General features: G+C 60.7%; 5 protein-coding genes across 5 annotated transcripts; 2 read left to right on the top strand and 3 right to left on the bottom strand.

The window, feature by feature from the left end:
- The first annotated feature begins 341 nt into the window (after positions 1–341).
- On the top strand, positions 342–5042 carry SPRG_03949 (hypothetical protein). Its single transcript, XM_012342541.1, has 22 exons — positions 342–531; positions 578–635; positions 682–768; positions 814–975; positions 1017–1259; positions 1306–1409; positions 1458–1533; positions 1575–1675; positions 1723–1792; positions 1837–1973; positions 2018–2246; positions 2301–2440; positions 2492–3170; positions 3216–3291; positions 3336–3358; positions 3413–3517; positions 3565–3645; positions 3697–4056; positions 4102–4232; positions 4284–4344; positions 4397–4563; positions 4614–5042. Exons 1-22 carry the CDS (start codon positions 356–358, stop codon positions 4978–4980), a joined length of 3633 nt encoding a protein of 1210 aa, XP_012197931.1. The 5' UTR covers positions 342–355; the 3' UTR covers positions 4981–5042.
- Positions 5033–5532, bottom strand: SPRG_03948 (hypothetical protein; the record flags this gene model as incomplete). Its single annotated transcript, XM_012342540.1, has 2 exons — positions 5033–5041; positions 5164–5532. The coding sequence occupies 2 exons, from the start codon at positions 5530–5532 to the stop codon at positions 5033–5035; spliced, it is 378 nt and encodes a 125-aa protein (XP_012197930.1).
- Positions 5533–5625: 93 nt separating this feature from the next.
- Positions 5626–6261, bottom strand: SPRG_03947 (hypothetical protein; the record flags this gene model as incomplete). Its single annotated transcript, XM_012342539.1, has 4 exons — positions 5626–5706; positions 5759–5974; positions 6026–6076; positions 6124–6261. The coding sequence occupies 4 exons, from the start codon at positions 6259–6261 to the stop codon at positions 5626–5628; spliced, it is 486 nt and encodes a 161-aa protein (XP_012197929.1).
- An 811-nt stretch (positions 6262–7072) lies between these two features.
- On the top strand, positions 7073–8682 carry SPRG_03946 (pyruvate kinase). The gene has a single exon (XM_012342538.1). It carries the CDS (start codon positions 7102–7104, stop codon positions 8620–8622), a length of 1521 nt encoding a protein of 506 aa, XP_012197928.1. The 5' UTR covers positions 7073–7101; the 3' UTR covers positions 8623–8682.
- On the bottom strand, positions 8585–10045 carry SPRG_03945 (hypothetical protein). Its single transcript, XM_012342537.1, has 10 exons — positions 9963–10045; positions 9599–9919; positions 9507–9551; positions 9433–9463; positions 9324–9382; positions 9238–9275; positions 9108–9195; positions 8963–9064; positions 8811–8911; positions 8585–8760 (listed from the first exon to the last, which is right to left on the bottom strand). Exons 1-10 carry the CDS (start codon positions 10029–10031, stop codon positions 8703–8705), a joined length of 912 nt encoding a protein of 303 aa, XP_012197927.1. The 5' UTR covers positions 10032–10045; the 3' UTR covers positions 8585–8702.
- Positions 10046–13588: the final 3543 nt, after the last annotated feature.

The raw sequence follows: 13588 nt of genomic DNA, 5'->3' as shown, positions 1-13588 counted from the left end.
CAGATATTGGCGCGCTCTCAGCTTGAACCTCAGCTCTAAGAGCACCACGAGGCTCGCGTAGTTGGAGTCTCCATGCTGCTCGTACCGGAATCGTCAAATCGTGATCTGGACTGGATTATCCGAATTCTGCCTCATGTCCTGTGCATGTGAGCTACAAGGAGATTGACGTCGTGGCCGCATGCACCGCTCAAGGTTATGTACAGTGACGCTGCGCAGTGTACGATATATTGAGACGTATGCATCGATGTCGTGGTCGACATGAGAGCAAGGTGTGGGGCCACTTCCGGATAAGCGAGGGCGGTATTTTGGTGCAATCTGATTGGACGTTGAAAGGGCACTTTGCAGAACTTGAAGCATGCCCAAGAGCGGGCGGGCGCAAGCGTCGGTCTTCTCGCGCGATGAGATTGGCGTCGAGCAGCTCCACTCGCTCAAGGAAAAGTTTGCGGACGGCGACCTCTGCGAAGTCGAGTTCGTCCACCTCTTCCGCGAGACGATCGACTCGACACTGAGCGAGACGCAGCTCACCGACCTGTCGGCGCTTCGTGCAACGACCGTCGTCTGATCGTGCTTGTACTAGGTTCCAGAAGATCGATGCCAACAGCGATGGCACCGTGAGCTGGGACGAATTCACCAACGTAGACTTCTCGCTCCGTACCAGCGTTTCGACTTTACTCTGGCTAGTACATGTTTCTCAGTGGCAGCGACAGCACACAAGCTCAGCTTGGCGACGACATGAGTTGCCGGTACATTACGACGCAACCCGAAAAGGTCCTCGACGCAAAAGCTTTCAAATGAGTACGATCGTTGTCGTAGACGGCCGAGGCTGGCGACGCCGACACGTCGGCGGTCCGCCCCGTGAACAACCACCGCGATATCATTACGCGCATTGTGGGTCTTGACAAACCGCACTTGTACGTGACGGCCAGTCGCGACGGCACCGTCCGCACGTGGAACGCCAACACGCTCGCGTACCAGGTAGCGTTGCCGGCATGCCACAGTTGCGGCAAATCACATAGAGCACCATTGCGACCGGCCGCAACTGGATCAGCGACTGCTGCCACATGAAGCGCTCGAACCGCCTCGTTGTCTCGAGCATGAACCGAACGCTGGCCTTCTACGACATGTCGACGGGGCAGCCGATTGGCGAGATTGCAGAGTACTCGAAGAAGCAGTGCATCCCGCTCTGTATGGAGTACGTCGAGAAGCCAAGTGACGAGCGCGAAGCTCTCGTCGTTGGCGACGATACCGGTGGCATTACCGTACACCCTTTCTTCGTAATCGTGCTTTGCTACATTGAACACGCAGGTCATGGTCACGTCGAACCAATGGTCGTCGTGCGACGGTCGCCCCGGCAGCCACGCGGTCGAGACGCACGGCTTTAGCACCCGCACCAAGTACAAAAAGCACACGTATATCGATCGAAAACCCCTTCTACGCGAGACGCCCATGCATCGTAGCGACTGGATCACCCGTGTCAAGTGGGTCCACGACATGCGCGCGATCGTTGCCACGTCACTCGACACCAACATTTCTGTACGCGGAAACCACGCATTCGTTGCTCAAACGCGCGTTAGATCATTGACATTGAGCGCATGGTGCCCAAGTTTGAGTTTACACGCCACAAGAAAGGAGTCTTCGACCTTGTTTGGTCGTCGAGCTCTCGCTTCATTGCCAGGTATTTCGCTACCGTGGTCGATGTCCGAGGCAACCGAGCAATCGTAGCTGTGGTATGGAGCGGGACATTTCCATTTGGAACCCGTACTCGTCGCAGCGCGCGTCCGCAACACTCAAGGTTCGCCTTGCACAGCGTTTAACGATGCAAAGGATGGGGCGTAGGGGCACATGGCGTCGGTGCTGCACCTTGCGGTCGACGATGACAATTTCCAGATCATTTCGGTCTCGTCCGACAATGTGTTTAAAGTGTGGGACATCCGCAACCACCGGTGTCTCCAGAGCTTTGTGGACCGCAACAAGTTGCCTTTTACTTCAACCTACACTCACAAAACGTATGAAATAGGTCCACGGGCGGCGCGGACAACCGAATTTCAGCGCTCCTGTTTGACCGCAAGTCGCCCGGCTTGATCAGTGCGACGACCCACCTCGCGCGCTGGCCGCTGCGCTTCATGTCGTCCGAAGAAGCCGAGGCGAACCAGAAAAAGAACATGTGCATCGCGTGCTACAACGCGGTTTTCAACCAAGTGCTCACGGCCGAAATGAGCGACGACGGCGTCGTGCGCACGTGGAGCGTACGCGGCGGCGCTGTGAATCCCTCTCATTTCTTATTTCTTATGTAACGTTAGGCCGAGACGGGCGAAGAGATCAGTACGTTTAGCAACGCGCATGGCGCGAGTCCGATCACGGCCATGACGTTCGACTGCGCGGGCCGGCGGCTCATCACTGGCAGCCACGACGGCGCTCAAATCAACATGTGGAACTTTAGGTCCATTGAAATCAATCCGCAATTGTCTCATAGCGTGGACCATCCGAATAGCAATGGCGCGCTCGTCAAGCAATTCCTGAAACACGAAAAAGCCGTCCTCGACACGGAGGCCAACCGTGAACCGCTCGTGCGGCCGCCACACATTCGCGACATTGCCATGCTACCAGACCGCTTCGACGCAGCGAGTGCGGCAAGTCCGCGCTTGCCGAGCCCTGTCAAGCGTCCACTGCACCCGCAGTTTGAAGACGAAATGCATGCCCAGGTGCTCGCGACGCCGCGCAAGGCGCGTGGTCAGTACCAGCAGAGCGAGGTGACGTGCATCCTGGACATTGAGCGCAACGTGCGCGTCGGCATGGGCGAGTACATGTGTCAGCGCTTCGTGTGCTCCGTCGGGTGGGACCGCAAGATTTACGTCTGGCTCGACGACAACGACGAGGACGAGCCGCTTCCGATGTGGATCCTTCCGAGCGACGACGCGGACGACGCCAAGCGACATACGGACGACATTCTCTGCGTGGTGTACATCCCGCCGGGCTTGCTCGCGACGGCAGGCCTCGACGGGAAGATTCTACTCTGGAACCTCAACTCGGGCGACTTTGTGACGCAGCTGCATCAGAGCACGGGCAGCATCGAGGCGATGGTCTACTGCAACAAGCTCGAGCTCATCCTCGCGGGCGGCGAAGATGGACGGCTTCTCTTCATCGACCGAGTCGCTGGCCAAAAGAACGACGTACAGTAGCATCGCAGTGGACTCTTGCACATGCCTCCCATGTAGGTGGCCCTCAACCACCCCAATGGCGAGGCCATTGTCGTCATTGCGTGTGATCGATGCGGCGACAACGTCATCACAGGCACGTCTCCTGATGGATTCTTGTACCCTCATGCGTCGAGGTAGGTGATGCAGCCGGCTACATCAAGGTTACCACCGTTGTCGTTACTGTCTTCTGTCTGCTCAAGCCAGAAACTGGATAGATTTGGAGTCTTAGCGTCGCGTGTGCCGAGAAGGGACTGCATTTCGACTACTTGGGGCACTGGCGCGTGGCCGCGGGGCGTATCCTCAGCCTCGACTTCATCGAGGTAGCCGCCTGCCACAATTATGGCCCTTGGTTCATCATGGGACGCAGAACACGCGACAAATCGACATGTTTATCCTCGTGGCCTGTGCAACGGCGGAAGTGAGTCTCTGGACGCTCGACGGTATCCAGGTATCGCTCGAGAAGCGTCATCAAGGATCCCCATGCGGCATTCTTCGTCAGGTCGGCATCTTTGGCAAGCACAAACCGTGGCACCTCGGGCGACCGGCTACGTACGGCTCGTCGACTCCGCAGATCATGCACGCAAAACACTCGCACACCAAGCAGTTCATTCCGAGCCGGTCGATCGCGTTGGCGATGAGTGCCCGGCAGCACGTCGAGTCGCAGTTCTCGGACGACTCGATGCCCAAGCCCGGCGAAGTCTGGTTCTGCAGGACCAACCACCACAAGGCCACGTCCTCGACGGCAAAAGGAAGCGCGTCCGATGCACTCATGTCGGCGCGCAAGACGGCGGCAACATCCGGGGATGCAACCGCGGATATTGTCGATCTCATCACGATCATCAAAGTGAGCAAGGGCGAGGTACAGCTAGTGTGCGTACGTAACGCCGATGCGAGCTGCGCCTAGATCCTCGCGTGGGACGGTATCTCGCAGCTCACGCCGAAACAAACAACCCTCAAGCTCGAGGACTTTATCCGAAGCAACAACGCGTGGGCCAAAGATGCCATGCTCTCGCAGTGCGTTGGACGCATCTTCATGTAGTACCGATGTCCGTCGATGTACGGAAAGGTTCTGAGCGACGAAGGCAGGAGCTCCCACCAGCAGACGCCGTACAAGTGTCTGTACATTGCCATCAAGTCCCCGGAAATGGCACGGACTTGAATCTCTCAGCAGCAAGTGGACCATGTACACCTTTGTATAGCGCCATGGCCAAGAGGGCGCGTTCGCGTTTGTCGACACGGAGGGCCTCAAGCACCGAACGCAGTCGCTGGACACGTCTGTGGCCACGAGCTCCAAGCTTCGGACTTTAGCGCGCACGGTTATTTCGGCCTCGAACCGCCTCAACATGCGCAACCTCGGCGTTCTCCAGTACGTCGCCCTACAGCTATCGCCTTCACAGCTCAATGTGTCTAATGAAGGCGCGCGGCCGTGAGCTCGCGCCAGGTCGAGCCGGCAACAGCGCCAAGTACGAAAGACCCCGTGGTCGACTCCTCGAGACGCGGCAGCGACCACGCGCTGCTATCAAAAGAAGCCATTTTGTCGCGGCCGACGTACGTGTGCTCGACGCTACCGGCGCTGCAGCCGCGCGAGAAGCATCCCATGGGCGGCGTCCTCCCCAAACGCTCGACGCTTCGCACCAAGCACGACCCGAGCGCGGACTTTCGACGCGTGCACGACCCGCACCCGATCCCCAAGACTGCCAAGGAGGTCATCGAGCGCGGCCGAACACTGGCGCTCGTGCCATCGCCCCCGCCGACCAAGTCTCCGCGTTTCCATCGCTCATAACAACGGCGCCGTGTTGATAAAAACATGATGTCGGCGGCCTGTGGCCATGGCCTCACTCGTCCTACGGCTCGTCTGCAGCGGTTGCTTGCTCGACTCGCGGCTCGTTTGCAACGTTGGGCCTTTGGAGATGCGGAGCGCTGCATTGAGATTGAGATGCATGCTCGGGTCATCCGACGGGCGAACGTCGCTCACTTGGTTGGGGAGCACCTTGGGCATGCGGCGCAAGGCGCTTTTGCTGCGCGGTTGTACTTGGGGTAGCGCTTGCAGCGGCGGCGGGTGCAAGATGCGCGGCTTGAGAGTCGGGGCGTCGTCGGCCAAGAAAGATCGGCGCGTTCGGTGCAGCGAGACGTACGAGGCTACGCGTTGCTTGACCAAGACAGCGATCGCGAGGACGCCGCTGGCAGCGACTTGGCTCCACACCGCGTCCATCGTCGTGGACGGATCCACGAGCTGCCGAATGGCGTCGAGCTCGGCAACGAGCCGAGTGTCTGCACTGTCCATCGCGTCGCTCTTTCTTCCGTGGCTTCGTCGCGGGTCGTCGGTTTGGGTCATCGACGCGCTGCGCATCGCCACCAGTTGCACTGAGAGATAGAAAGCGCTGGTAGAGGTCGTACCGCGTTGGCTTTTGCTTGGTTTCTTGTGTCGTCAGTCGTTGGAGTGCGGCCGTGAGGTATCGGATCTCATCGTCCTTCTCTGCGAGCTGGCGCGTGGTCGCGTGGACTTGCGCTACACCTTAGTGTCAGCAAGGATCGATGCGCACCGTTCTATGCGTACCAACGAGATCGTCCAGCTCCGCGGGCTTGGTCGTCGCATGATCTGCCACGTGGCACTCGGGGGTGGGACCCTCGGGTGTTGTGTTGGGTGCTTGGCTGTGAACCGCGCTTTCAAGTGCCGCGATGCGCGTGAGGTACGTCTGCTCGAGTGCGTCGGCCGCCGCGAGCTTTTCGCGCCAGCGCAGAAACGTCGTGCTGTCAATGTGCAAGCCGCGGTGCGTCTACCACATGCACATCCTATATGATGTGCGAAGACGATGACGGCGACCTACCGTAAAGGTCGCAAACTTGGCTTCCATCGTTGCGAGCGTGCCGAAGAGCTGCTGGTGATGGCCCCGTTAGCTACTCGGTCGAGGTGGAAGCGCCGTACCGCGAGGATGGACGCCGCGTCCGGCGCCATGGGCATCGCGCATAGCGTTGCTCGCAGACGCTGCACATGGGCAAAGTGGTCGCGCACGTCAAGCGCCTGCAGCACCGGGAGGCTCACTTCGGGTGCAAAGACCGCCATGTCGGCCGCCTTTCGTGTATATTTATAGCACGTCGGTGTCGCATGCACGCGGCTTTGGCCTGCACCGGGATGTCCGTGGGCGTCCTCGTCCGCGACTGGCAAAGACGCGCGCGCACCCAAATACGTCGCGGCTGGCGGTAGAATCCAGTACCGTATTGTACCACAGTCCGCTGGCGTGGATTTATTCTTGGGTGCGCTTTGTTATTGCACGTTCTAACACCTTTGTGGATCAATCTAACACGTGTTTGGCGGCAAAGTGCCGACAAAACGCCCGTAACTGCCGCCGCGTGGGTGTTAGAAAGCCCCTCGTTCTGTGTTATAACGCCATCCGCGTCATCGCTCCACACCTGCTGCGCTCGTTGCCGCGGAATCACGCCCTGGACGACTTCGGACGCACGCAGGTGCTTGCCTCGCGTACTGGTTTCTACAAGATCTTACCGGTATTGCCGACCACGGTTGCAAACCACGGCTAACCGAGTAGCCACTACCGGCTATGCCACCTGACAGCGATGGGGTCAACCGCGGTGCACAGAAAGCTCGGCGCCATCATCGTCCCGGCGGGTGGTTCTCGTCGCTTGGGGCCCCGTGGCCAAGCGACTTGTCACGGGCTGCATGCTGCGCTGCGACACGCGTGGCCGCCGGCGCGCACCCATGGTCCCTCGTTCCTCCTTCCACTTTTATGCGTATCCGGATCGGTGGCGTAATAAAATGGGCGATTTAATTCGCGATACAATGCGTAGGATGTGGAAAAAAAGCACGTCGGCCGCGCCGGATACCGTGCGACGCCACGCTGGCCGAGCAGATTCATTTTTCCTTTTTCCCCAAGACCAAGAACCTACCATGGCTGGCGCGATCAACCTGCACAAGCAAGGCGTCGAGCTCGAAGCCATCATGAGCAACAACGAGGGCCAGACGCGCCGCACCAAGATCTTCTGCACCATCGGGCCTGCCTGCTGGACGGTCGAGAAGCTCACGGCCATGATCGACGCGGGCATGAACGTGGCGCGCTTCAACTTCTCGCACGGCGACCACAAGGGCCACGGCGAAGTGCTCAACCGCCTCCGCACGGCCATCGCCTCGCGCCCGCACAAGCACGTGGCCATCATGCTCGACACCAAGGGCCCGGAGATCCGCACCGGCTTCCTCGCCACCGAGGACAAGAAGGTGCACATTGAGAAGGGCTCGATTGTCGAGTGGACGACCGACTACGAGTTCCTCGGCGACGAAACCAAGCTCGCGTGCTCGTACGAAGACTTGCCCACGTCGGTGCAGGTCGGCGGTACGATCCTCGTTGCCGACGGCTCGCTCGTGTTTGAAGTCACGGAGGTCCTCGAGACCGGCGTCAAGGCGCGTGCGCTCAACTCGGCGGTGCTTGGCGAGCGCAAGAACATGAACTTGCCGGGTGCCAAGGTCACGCTCCCGACCATGACCGAGCGCGACGAAGACGACATTGTCAACTGGGGCCTCGTCCAGGGCGTCGACTACATTGCCGCTTCGTTTGTGCGCACGGCCCAGGATATCGATAACATCCGCGCCGTCCTCGGCCCGCGTGGCCGCGCCATCAAGATCATTGCCAAGATCGAGAACCAGGAAGGTCTCCAGAACTTTGACGAGATCCTCGAGAAGACGGATGGTATCATGGTGGCCCGTGGTGATCTCGGTATGGAGATTGCGCCCGAGAAGGTCTTCCTCGCCCAAAAGATGATGATCCGCAAGGCGAACATTGCCGGCAAGCCCGTCGTCACGGCCACTCAGATGCTCGAGTCGATGATCAACAACCCGCGCCCGACGCGCGCCGAGTGCACGGACGTCGCCAACGCCGTCTTGGACGGTTCGGACGCCGTCATGCTTTCGGGTGAGACCGCCAACGGCGACTACCCGATCCAGGCCGTCGAGATGATGCACAAGACGTGCTTGCAGGCCGAGGGTGCGATCCACTACGACGAGCTCTACCAAGCGCTCCGCAACTCGGTGCTCGAGACGAACGGCAAGATGTCGACGCAGGAAGCGATCGCGTCGTCGGCCGTCAAGACCGCCATCGACATGGGCGCCAAGATGATTGTCGTCCTCACCGAGACGGGCACGACCGCGCGCTTGATCGCCAAGTACCGCCCGGCCTGCCCGATCCTTGTGCTGACGGCGCTCGGCGAGACTGCTCGCCAGTGCGAAGGCTTCTTGAAGGGCTCGTACTGCCGCGTCATGGGCTCCATGATCGGTACGGACTCGATCCTGTACCGCGCGACGGACCTCGGCAAGCAGTTTGGCTGGATCCAAAAGGGCGACGCTGTCGTCGCCATCCACGGTATGATGGAAGCGCGCTCGGGCTCGACCAACATGCTCAAGGTCCTCGTCTGCGACTAAAGTGTACTCGTCGATGCGTCGACTCTTTTCCCAACTAATATAACTAGCTGCTACAACCGTCGTATGCGTTTTCAATCGATTTAGCGCCGTAGCGAGTCGGCAAACTCCTTGGACGGGCCCACGAGCTCATTGCAGTACCTAGCAGCAGTCGTACGTCACGACGACTTCAGCTCCCGCAAGAGCCATACTTTTTCCAGAGACCGTCGAGCTCGACGCAGCGTGCTCGGATCGCCTTGTCGGCGGCCTTGGTCGGCGACGCACTCTGCGGGCGCTTGGGCGGCGGCGCGCGCTACACCAGCAAAGGACTATTGCAGTGGTTGCTTCGCGAGCAGCCACGTACGGAGCGGGTCTTTGGCTTGCGCTTGTCGACGACGAGGCGCACGCGCTCTTCCAGCGTCTTTTGGTTCATGCCTGGCGCTTGCAGCAGCTCCGCAACGGTCTCCTAGGTAAGCGTCAATGTTGCGATGCTTACGGGCGGTGTGTACTTTGCCGAGGGCGAGGACCACGAGCCGCAGCGCGCGCCGCTCCGTGTGCTTGGCCTCTCGGAGCGCATCTTCGAGCTCAGCAATGCGTCTAGCAGAGGTTCATGTCGCTGCAGGAGAAGGGTGGGGTCACTTTTTATCTTCGCCAGCGCTCTGCTGGTTGGAGCCCATCTAGTACAGGAACAGAAAGCCTACCGGTCTCTCTCCGAGTGGACGTACCTGCCGCAAGCGCGCGTTCTCCATCTCCAAGTAGCGCGTCTTCTCGTCATAGTACCTCGCTGCATCCATGGTCGCATCGATACGCTAATAAGGATGGATCATCGTGTACCTTGCTCGAGGGCACTGCGGCCATTGTGGTCCTATGGAATGGTGGTGAGGAGCGCGTCCGGCGAAGATGCGTACCGAGACGCTCGGGTGTTGGGCGACTTGCTTCTGGAGCTGTGCGTTCTAGAAGCGATGATTGAGTCGACTGAAGACGATGACGAAGCGAGCACCTCGTCTTGGCAGAGCTGGAGCTCGACCTTGAGCTGGTTGATGAGCAAGAGGAGCTCCGAGTCCTTCTCGAACTGCTTCATGTCGAGATTGGGCACGACAAACGACGGCTTCCGCGCCAGGATGGGCGATTTCGGCGTTTCCGAGAGCAGCGAGCTGCTGGACATGACCTTGGCAATGGACGCGTGGCGGGGCGTGATCGTCGGCGCGTCGAGAACCGACGACGACCGCCGCCGCCCGAACGGCTGCTCTTCGAGGATGACGTCGGGCAGGCGCTGCTGGCGCACGGGCACATACTCCTTCAAGAGTGGCGACGGACCGGGCTACATGGACATGACGCGTCGACGCAAGCGAGAAGGCGTATACCTCGGCGTCCGGCGGCGGCGGCTCGAGCGGCGGCGGCGGCGGCGCCTTGAAGAGCTTGGAAAAGTTCATCGGGAAAGGCCAAATACGTTTCACGTAGTAGCTACAATTAAGTCTCGAAGCCGGAAACCGACAACGGCCAATTGAAGCTCCATCGCGCTTTGAAGTAGAGTGCGAGACGAGACCACCTCGCAGCAAGTCGCGAGATTGGATGCAATATCTAGCTAGAAACCCTGCCCGCTCCGCCTCGCTGAAGGGCGTGGCACACTGCGTAATCGTCGCTACAACTGAAGCCAGGAGGACATGAACTGGGCGTGGTTGCCTCATTCGTATCGCGCCGAGCCAATATGGTGGCAAGGGCTGCTAGCGTCACCAAGCAGTACTAGCTGGAATTGGCGTCCTTAGCTGCATCCTTCGTATATTGTCTAGCTAGAAGCCGCAGTGCACCGAGATCGTCGGGGCGCAGAGAGATGCTGCTGCTTCTGGGGCCGGCGGCAAGAAATGCGAATTCGAACTTAATGGAGGCTGCCGGAAGCTCGCTTGAAGAGCGTATTGTATGATAGGATGTTTGTATGCGCATTTAAAATAATGCACGGCCGGGGTCGCAAACGCCAAAAAATTCCACGTTTTTGCCCTCGAGCCCACCGCAGACGAGATGGCGTCGTCGGGACTCGCAGCCTTGCGCGAGGTGACGGGAGACAGCGTCTCGGACGACAAGCTCAACGCGCTCCTCAAGGAGGCTGGCGGAGACGTCAACGTGGCCGTCCAGCTCTACCTCGACCAGAGCGTAGATGAGGCCGACGAGACCATGGGCGTGGACGAGGCCAGCCACGCGACGAGCGGCGACTCGGACGACGATATGGGCGTGACCGCGCCGACGCCTGCGGCCGATGCACCGCCGCCAGCGCCGATGTCGGCTTCAATTGCTGCCTTGAAGGACCTTCTCGATGGCGCGGCGACCGAGGCCGAGATGGCGACGCTACTGACCGACGCCAAAGGCGACGTCGAGACCGCAGTGAACCTCTTCTTCAACAAGGCGCCCGTCGCGGCAGTCGAGGAGAGCCCGCCGATTCATCTCGTGAATGGCGAGTACGAGGTTGAAATCACGGACGGCAAGATGCAGTGGACGATCGGGAACGTCCTTGGGCGGGTCGTCGTGCAGGACGTCGTCCCTGGCGGGTCGGCGCACCGCGCTCACATCCAAAAGTCGGATGTGCTCATCGAGTGCTCGGAGCACGCGATCAAGGAGGCCAATTGCCATGGCATCATCACACGGCTCTCCAAAGAGGTGCGTCTCGCCGTCCCGAATCGCGTTGACGTGTATTAGGTCGTGACGGTGCCCATTCGCCTTCGCTTCCGCCGGTCCGAGCACGGCGAAGAGACGCAGAAGCGGGCGCCGACCAAGATCGTGCCCGGCAGCTCGCTTTTCCCCAAGGCCACGACGCCCGAGAAGCCGGCCGTGGTCGTCACGTATGGGCTCCAAGTCCTCGAGTCGGCGCTCGCTTCGATGCGCGAGATGATTCCGAACGCTGACGAGCGCAGCGACCGCCTCTTGCTCTACTTTCTCTGGAGCGACGGCAACGTGGCGCTCGCGATCGACCGCTACTTCCAGCCGCAGTCGGCGCTGCCCGACTTCGACAGCGTCCTCGGCCACGACCTCTTTCCCGTCGACGGCGCGCTCCCGCCCTTGACCTGGCCCATGTACGACGCGACATTTCCGACGGGGCCCATGGGCATCACGGTCGAGAACATCCACGAGGTACAGACCAATATATGCCATCCACAGGATCGGAGAGACACTGTATATGACAGCGCACGGTGGTCGTCAACGTCAAGGAAAACACGTCGGCCGCGCGCGCCAACGTGCACATGGACAGCTGGCTCGTCGCGATCAACGGCGACTGCGTCACGCAGCTCACGCACAAGGAGACTCTGCAGCTGATCCAGACGCTGGCCCGCCCGCTCGTTTTGAGGTACGCGCACAAGGCGTGACGAACGGTGCGTCATGGACCGTAGCTTTTGCTGCCCGCCGGGCACGTGGCTGCCCGAGCTGAAGAAGCAGCTCGCGCGGAACGTGCGCGTGCCGCAAACGCACACGGTCGCGGGCCGCGCCGAGCGCATTGAGCGCCACGAGATTTTCGTGCCCGAGGAGGACCGCGTGAGTTTCAAGCGCTTCGAGCGCAAGCTGCTCCAGGTCTGTTCGCCGTCGTCCTTGGCGGAAAACGGCGAGGTCTCACACTCCAAAACGATGTCCATCTAGGTGCTCCAGTACTTTCCGAACGCGGCCTGCGTCATGCTCCACAAAGAACTGAGCAAGCAAGGGACGGCGACGACAGACGACGTCGACATCAAGGCCGTCGACGACGTTGGCCACGAGCTATTGGCCGAGTGGGCGTCGGGGACATCGCCTCTTCTCGGCGCGTCGTGCCCTGCGAGAGCGTTCCTCCTCAACGGCTTTGCCTCGCTCGAGAGCCATCCGGACAAGGGCGAGTTTGTCGTCCTCCAGACACTCTCGTGCATGCGCCACCTCGCGCTTCTCTGCGGCGACGCTGCGGCCGAAAGCGAGACGCCGGTCGGCCACGCCAAGTGGCTGCTGCTGCACATTGCGCTCAACGTCTTTGAAGCCGCGGCTGTGATCGAGAAGAGCACGACCTGGGGTAGCCAATATGCTCGTGCGAATGCTCGACGAGTGCTCTTGTAGATGTCGTCGTCGAGTCGCTTGTCGCGATCGCCAAGGCCCTGCCCAACCCCGTGTTTGTCCGCACGATGCCGGCGCTTGTGGCCCGTTTGAGCTTGTACTCGAGCCCGAGCTCGCGCATTGTAACGCTGGCGCTGCTCCCGATCGTGTACGAGCGCGTCACTGGCGACCTTACGGTCCAGCTGCGCGGCATGTTTGACCGGCTTCTCCAGGACGAAGCGCCGCTGGTCCGCCGCGCCGGGGCTCACATCCTACCGGAGCTCGCGCTGCAGCTCGGCCCGCGCACGATGCCGTGGACGTTGCAGATGCTTGAAAAGACCGTCGGCGATCCGTCCGACCTTGTCCGGTTGTACGGCGTCAAGGCCATTGCGGGCATTGGCGCGGCGTTGCCGCGCATTCTGGGCGACGAAGCGTCGCTCCACATGACGCGGCTCCAGCTCGTGCCGCTCGTCAACGCGCTCGTCTCGGACAGTGACTGGCAAGTGCGTCTCCAAATCGTCACGTCGATGCCCGACCTTGTGAGTGCGATGGGCCCGGCGCTCGCTGAAGTCATGCTCGACCACTTTCTCGGCCTCGTCAAGGACGTCAACATGGAGGTGCGCGTCAATTGCGCCAAGGTCGGTTTTCCCGTTGCCGCAGCGCTCGTCGCGCTCGCCGACGCCGACGCGGCCTTTCTCAAGGTCACGACGTCGATCCTACCGGCCCTCTTTACGCTTGCCAAGGACCCGTGCGTGTCGGTGCGCCGCGCCGCCGCGAGCTCTGTCGGTGACGGCGTCGATCTCCTCGGCAAGGCCCGCGGCGAAGCGCTCGTGGCACTGGTTTCGCAGCTCATGCACGACAAGGACATGCTCGTGCGGCAGAGCGTCGTGGAGGCTCTCGCGTCGCACTGCGAGAGCCTCTCGGACGACGTGACGAGCATTCTCGTCTCGAG

This window comes from Saprolegnia parasitica (genome assembly GCF_000151545.1).
Source record: "Saprolegnia parasitica CBS 223.65 unplaced genomic scaffold supercont2.10, whole genome shotgun sequence".
Classification (NCBI taxonomy): domain Eukaryota; phylum Oomycota; class Saprolegniomycetes; order Saprolegniales; family Saprolegniaceae; genus Saprolegnia; species Saprolegnia parasitica.
Note: the sequence above shows the minus strand (reverse complement) of the source record. Positions and strands in the feature narration are given on the sequence as shown.